This window comes from Pan troglodytes, chromosome X (assembly GCF_028858775.2).
Source record: "Pan troglodytes isolate AG18354 chromosome X, NHGRI_mPanTro3-v2.0_pri, whole genome shotgun sequence".
Taxonomy (NCBI): Eukaryota; Metazoa; Chordata; class Mammalia; order Primates; family Hominidae; genus Pan; species Pan troglodytes.
The window spans coordinates 137,966,610-137,973,044 of NC_072421.2; the positions used below are offsets into that span (position 1 = coordinate 137,966,610).

General features: G+C 59.2%; 1 protein-coding gene across 1 annotated transcript; it reads right to left on the reverse strand.

The window, feature by feature from the left end:
* Positions 1-601: 601 nt before the first annotated feature.
* On the reverse strand, positions 602-2,766 carry SOX3 (SRY-box transcription factor 3). The gene has a single exon (XM_001143467.7). It carries the CDS (start codon positions 2,680-2,682, stop codon positions 1,342-1,344), a length of 1,341 nt encoding a protein of 446 aa, XP_001143467.3. The 5' UTR covers positions 2,683-2,766; the 3' UTR covers positions 602-1,341.
* Between the last annotated feature and the right edge of the window lie 3,669 nt (positions 2,767-6,435).

Genomic DNA, 6,435 nt, shown 5'->3' on the forward strand with positions numbered 1-6,435 from the left:
TGAAAATCTAAGGAGTACTTTTTAATACCAAATCTTCCAGCGCTGAATGTTGACTCCGGCGGTTCAGCTACCAGGGTTGAAACGTATTTGTTTCCTGCTGGGGATCCCTGTAACCATTTATTTTTAATAGGATCATCGAGATTTCCGAAGGGTTTTCGTTTTGTAAATATTTCAGCTAGGCTCAAATGTTTTCCCGCCCCAGTGCACAAAGGTAAAAGTGCCCCGTTTTTGGTCGGTTTCAGCGGCCGCGCCTTTCCAGCCCCGCCTCGCGTGGCTGCGGCAGCAGACACTTTCAGCAGACGCTCACTGCGATCAACAAGTGCGCGGCCGCGGGCTCTGCGCATTAGCTACTACTGTGTGCCCGCTCTCGGGAGACGCTCCTGGAAGACTCGAAACTCTGTTCCGAGTTTCAGTTGAGAATATTGGAAGCTGGTGTATGGTGGATCACCAGTAGTTAAAAGGAAACCATTTCAGATTATGCTTGCCTCCCCCCAGGTCCCACCCCGCCCCTAGGATGGGATCTCAGTTGTAAAACCGAGTGTTGGTTCCTCCCCAACCTGCAAAAAAGTTTCAGGGCCGCAAAATTATCAGGACTCCATCATGTTGGTTATAAAATTTATTGATCTCATTTAGGAATTAAGAGTAAAAGCTTGAAAAACCTGAAACAAAGTAGCCCCTCCCCACTACCCAAACGAAATCTGAACACATTAGCGCGAAGAAATATCAAACAGATCACGGCAGAAATCACCAACTCAACATGACTGGACAGAAGCTGTCCCGCGGCCAGGGGCGGCGAGGCGGGAGACACACGCACACCTGGCTATAAATTAACATTGGCTTTAGCTGCCGCGCTGCTTGGAGCGGTCAGCGCCCCAAAAAACCACGAGGAAAACAGACGCGACACGACTGGGGGCGTAGGCGTTGCAGTTCTCCAGCTGGCCTCACCCGATACTATGTTTCTCCCATTCACTCCTTGGCTAACTGCAAACTAACAAGACAACATTTTCAAATGTAACAGAATAACCCTGGAACTCAGGAGGAGGAGTGGGGGCTGTTTTTTCTTTGCAAATAACACAGCGATTCCCAGCCTACAAAGGTGAAAGAAGGAGCAGCGGCGTGGGGCAAGAGAGCTCTCTAGAAGTCCCATTTTCGCTGCTCCTGACTTATTTTTGCTTTTGTACAAAACCCGACAGCTACAGCAAAACTTTCAGTCCTCCTCATCATCGGTACAAGGCAACAGTCCCAGGCAAGCAAAGCTAAACAAGGCGTCCCAACTTGGGGGTGCGGGGCGGGAGTGGGGGTGGGGGTGGGGAACTAGGGTGGACGAGCGCAGGCCGGTGCTCAGATGTGGGTCAGCGGCACCGTTCCGTTGACTGCAGTCCCGGCGCCCTGGTAGTGCTGGTGCACGCCGTGCAGGCGACCGCCGGGCAGCGGAGAGGCGGCGTCGGCCGCGTCCCCGCCGGGTGGCAGGTACATGCTGATCATGTCGCGCAGGTCGCCGAGGCACGCGCGCTGAGAGTGCGATGCGATGGCGGGCGGCGGCGAGCTGGGCTCAGACTTCACTACCGAGCCCATGGGGCCCAGGCTCATGGCGGCTGCGGCCGCAGCTGCGGCCGCGGCGGTGGCGGGCTGCTGCCCGTAGGCGGCGGCCGCGGCTGCTGTGGCTGAGGGCGCCATGCCCCCGTAGCCCGAGGCGGCGGCGGCCGCGGCAGCGACGTTCATGTAGCTCTGAGCGCCGGGCGGCATCATTGGGCTGTACTGCAGGCCGGCCATGTCGTAGCGGTGCATCGGCGGCAGCGCGGGCGGCGGCGGCGGGCTGCTCATGCTCGGGGGCTGCGCGTAGCCCAGCTGCTCCTGCACCAGCGAGTACGCGCCGTTGGCCCAGCCGTTCACGTGCGTGTACGTGTCCAGGCGCTGGCCCACGCCCACCGGACTGCTGGCGGCAGCGGCTGCGGCCGCGGCAGCGGCGGCGGCGGCCGCGGCACCGGGAGGCAGGAGGCCGCTGGGCAGGGAGTACTTATCTTTCTTGAGCAGCGTCTTGGTCTTGCGGCGCGGTCGGTACTTGTAGTCCGGATACTCCTTCATGTGCACGGCGCGAAGTCGCTTGGCCTCGTCGATGAATGGTCGCTTCTCAGCGTCGGTCAGCAGTTTCCAGTCGGCGCCCAAGCGCTTGCTGATCTCAGAATTGTGCATCTTGGGGTTCTCCAGGGCCATTTTGCGCCGCTGCCCGCGGGACCATACCATGAAGGCGTTCATGGGCCGTTTCACACGGTCCTGGTCTGTACCCCCGCCACCTCCGCTCGCACCACCGCTGCTGCCGCCGCCCGAGTTCGCGCCGCCGGCTGCGTTCGCACCACTCTTGCCTGCGCCTCCCGGGGCTGCGGGGCCGCCGGTGCCCGCCGCTTGTGTGGGTGTCCCTACGGGGTTCTTGAGTTCAGTCTCCAGAAGGCTGTACATTGCCGGGGCGGGAAGAAGGTGCGCCAGCGTGGCGGGAGGAGAAGGCGCTCCGGGGGCTGGAGCGGCCACGGTGAAAAGGCCCTGGGACTCCGTCGGAGCGGAGCTTGGGGGCCTGTGGGCCAGCGAGTCCGGCGGGAAGGGTAGGCTTATCAAAATGCTCCGCGCCAAGTCAGCAGGAACCCGCGGGCTTCTCGCACCTGATGCGTTCTCTCGAACAGGTCGCATTCACAGTCTGCCTGGGCTCTAGCTGGGCCCCTTATATACCTGCTCGGATCCCCCGGGGTTGGGGCTTGGTCCGCCCCTCGCAACCCGGAGGACCCGTGATTGACAGGTTCGCAGTGATGCGCCCTGGCCAATCATTACCGAGCCCCCGTTCGGCCTGGTTGGAAAAAAAAAAGTTCGGGGAGCCCTTTCGTTCACCCCACGCCCCTCTTTGGCCTAGTGACGTGGTAAGAGTTACTTAGGAGGCGGGAGTCCACGAGGCCCACTCAGAGGCCACCAATTAGGGTTTCAAAAAGTTTGAAAGAACGAAACCTGAGGAGGTGACGGGGGGATGGGGGAGGGGGGAGGGGGCACGCAAGCAGATTGGGGGGAGGGGGCAGAGGGGCGCCTTCGGAATTTAGAAAACAACTTTGCAACCCTGTCAAGGCAGACCGGCGCCCCATCCCCCGGCCAGCCCGCAAAGCTTCCCGTTGTCTGCACGGAGGTTTTCTGGCCGCTTCTGCTGCCAGCGCTAGGAACGCAGGGCACCACCAGCTACCCAGGCCGGCTTAGGGACTCCAGGCTCATTGGAAGTGCTCCTGGCTGCGTCTCCAAGAAGCTCTCCCTGGAATTGGCCGCTGGTTGTCCAGATCTTTCTCTAGGAGGGCCAGTGCGTCCAGGACGCAGCGTGGGTCAGGGGCCCGGGCATGGGAGACAGGCTTCAGGACTGCGGGGTGCATTCAGCTGTGAGGCTCTTGGGGGTTTGCAGGAGGGCGGGCAAGCAGTCAGTCGCCCGTCTCCTGAGCCTGTCGGAGGCGCTCGCACAAGGTGGTGTGGAAAGTATGTGTGGGACGTAGGGGGTGAACTGGCCTCCGCTCTCTCGATCCTGGCCCCCGCTTAGCGGCCCCTTTTTGTCTCTGCTCTGTGGCCATTTCGGTTTTTCCAGTCCGATGCCCCTGAGGGGGAGGGTCGGGCCCCTTGGAAAATCCGTTTTCATGGCAACACGGAGCCTCTCAGAGTGAAAGAAAAGTTTCTTGGAGGGGGGAACGTTGGCCGGAGCGGAGCCGAGGCCGTCCTCCGGGCGAACCGCCGGGCCCCCTCCACTGCCCCCGCACCTGCCGGGACCGCTGAGCGCTACTCTGGGCGCGCAGCCTCGCCGCCTCCCCCGGGAGCAGGCTCTGCTAACGGATTCCGTCCGTCTCTTTTATTGTTTTAGAGACTTCCTGAGATTCGGAGCGGGACATTCACTTGCTTGTTGGGTTATCTGCCAAAGACTAGCGGCGCGGGAACTCTGGCTGCGGGGAGAGGAAACCCCGATAATCGCCACTGCCAGCTGAAGCGAGTGGCACAGCGTTTGAAACTCTCGGAGCAGCCCGAGGTAGCGAGTGGGAATGAGAAGCCATCCCGGCAGATTTGGCAGAAACTAAAATAAGGTGTCCATACGGTGTGGGGTCTCGCCCCGCCATCATCCCTAGCCCCGTGGAAAGGTGGGGAACTAAACGGAAAGCATAATCTTAAGTGGGTGGGGGGTGCATGGGGGAATCCCAGGTTTCTAGCGTCTTAGCGTTAATGCAAGACCAGGCGATCCCGGGACTTCTGCACGCTGGGCTCTTCCCCCTTTCTCTCCACGAATTAAAAAGTACGCCTCTTCGGCTTGTTAGTGGGGTCGGGGGCGGGTAGTGGAGGCTCAGGGCAGGCCAGCCCCCTCTCGGCCAGGCGGACCTCTGGCAAAAGAATCCCGGCTCCCAGTCGGCATCATCTCCCGGAAGTTTGGGGTCTGGAAACTTGCCCCTTAAGTTTGTGTTCCACTTGATCTGAGTATTCTGCAGCCAAGGGCTGCAGTCAACTGGATGGGTATACGGATTTAGGGTTTTAAATGTAAGTAAACTCTCTGGAAGGCTTCTGTGTGTAGATACAGTGTGTGTGTGTGTGTGTGTGTGTGTGTGTGTGCGCGCGCGCGCGCGCGCGCGCGCGTAGCGAAAGTGGGCTGATAAGTACGTCTCAGAAAACATAATGATTAGGCAATCCCTACCTGCACCTGTTTTCTTGAAGAAGTGGCCGACAAGGTCAAACTTTCTTAGGCAAATCCATCCTCTCCTACAGAAGCCAATGTGCAATATCTCTGCCCTCCTGCCTTCTTTCCCGCATGCCCTCTCTGGGCTTTTCTGGGCCCCGGAGGCTGTTGCTAAGTGAAGCGCGTTTTAGGAAACTACCCAACCGACGCGCGGCCTGGCGTCCAGTAGCTTGACAGATGTCAGGTTTCTTTCCAAGTTTTAGGACCCAAGTAAACGTTGCAGTGACAGCGCCTGGGCTGCATATTTCCCAAGGCAGGGGATACGGTGCTGGGCTGACACCCTCCCCGCAGCAGATTACCAGGGGAAACTAGTCACTGCTCCCAGCTGTCTGACATTTGATCACACTTAGCCCGAGGCTTAGGTGAGCTCATTTTTGCCCTACATCCTCCTGCCAGATTTACAGCAGTCTTTTGCCAGGACCAGGCACACTCTCCCAATTCTCCCGGCTTCTCGCTGAGGCCAGCTCCCTCTCGGGGGGTAGATACATAAAATCTCCGTATCTGGTGGTTCTGGGGTGATCTGCACATTCTCAAGTAAGAGCCACGCCAGATTTCCTTGGAAACTCTTGCCAGGACACTTTCTAAATACAAGCTATCATTTCAATAGACAAGCAAGGTTACCATTGCGGGGGTGGGGAGATGGGGGAAGGCTGGAAATAAGTCAGTTCTTAGCCCACCTGCAGCGCAGGCTTAGCCACCAGCCCAGCGGCGCAACCTTCGCTAAGGGTCGGGAGAGGTGTCGCGACAGGTACCACAGCGCAGGAGGCCTCGGTTCCGGCTGGGGCTGCGGGAAGGCAGGGCAGCTGGCGAAGCCCCAACTCCAGTGTCTCCGACGCGCACCCTGCACCCAGCGAGGAAAGCAGAGGAACGCAGTGGGAACCAGGACCGATCCTTCAACCTCTTCAGGAGAAGAGAGCGCGCTCAGCAGCTCTCTCGCCCTCTCCAGCCTCCAAGTGCCCTTGGGCGGTTCACAGAGCTCCGGATCTGGCGCTGGGAACCCGACCAAGGCCCCCTCCCCATTCCCCCGCCCTTCCTAGAGAGCTCCCGCTCCCTCCGACTGGAGCCAGCCCTGGGGCTCCCAGAACCCAGGGCGCGACAATAGCGCCGTTTGTTGGCTTCGGTTGGAAACTTCACCCAGCGTAGCCTCTTGCCGCTTCGCCCTGCGGGGCTTGGAGGTCGCCCCAACCTTCGAAAGAGACCAAGCGGATTTGCGGCAGAGCAGATGTGATGCCTATCCTTAGAGGGCGGGTTATAGCAAAACTCCGGGACCAAGACTCTAGCGTGACTGGCCCAATGGGCTTTGGGTACATAGGGCACCCCTGCTCTGCCTTCTTCCTATTTCTAGGCTTGGCCGACATCAGGTGTCCCAAGTGCCTTATATCTGCAAAGAACACTCAGCAGTTGTGCCTTAGAGCTACTGGTGGAAAGAGCAGGAAAGGAGCTGTCCCACGACTCGCGCGGAGGTATCTGCATTGATTCCTCTTCAGTAACTGCTCATAGGGGACCTTTTTCAAGGTCCCTGGCATGATTAGGACCCAACTTATTAGAAGAGGTGCCCTCAGCCGGGCGCGGTGGCTCAAGCCTGTAATACCAGCACTTTGGGAGGCCGAGGCGGGTGGATTACCTAAGGTCAGGAGCTCGAGACCAGACTGGCCTACATGGCGAAACCCCGTCTCTACTAAAAGTACAAAAATTAGCCTGGC

What these genes read in the sequence shown, in the direction of transcription:
- SOX3 (XM_001143467.7), bottom strand. Translation starts at nt 2,682, where the DNA reads ATGCGACCTGTTCGAGAGAACGCATCAGGTGCGAGAAGCCCGCGGGTT.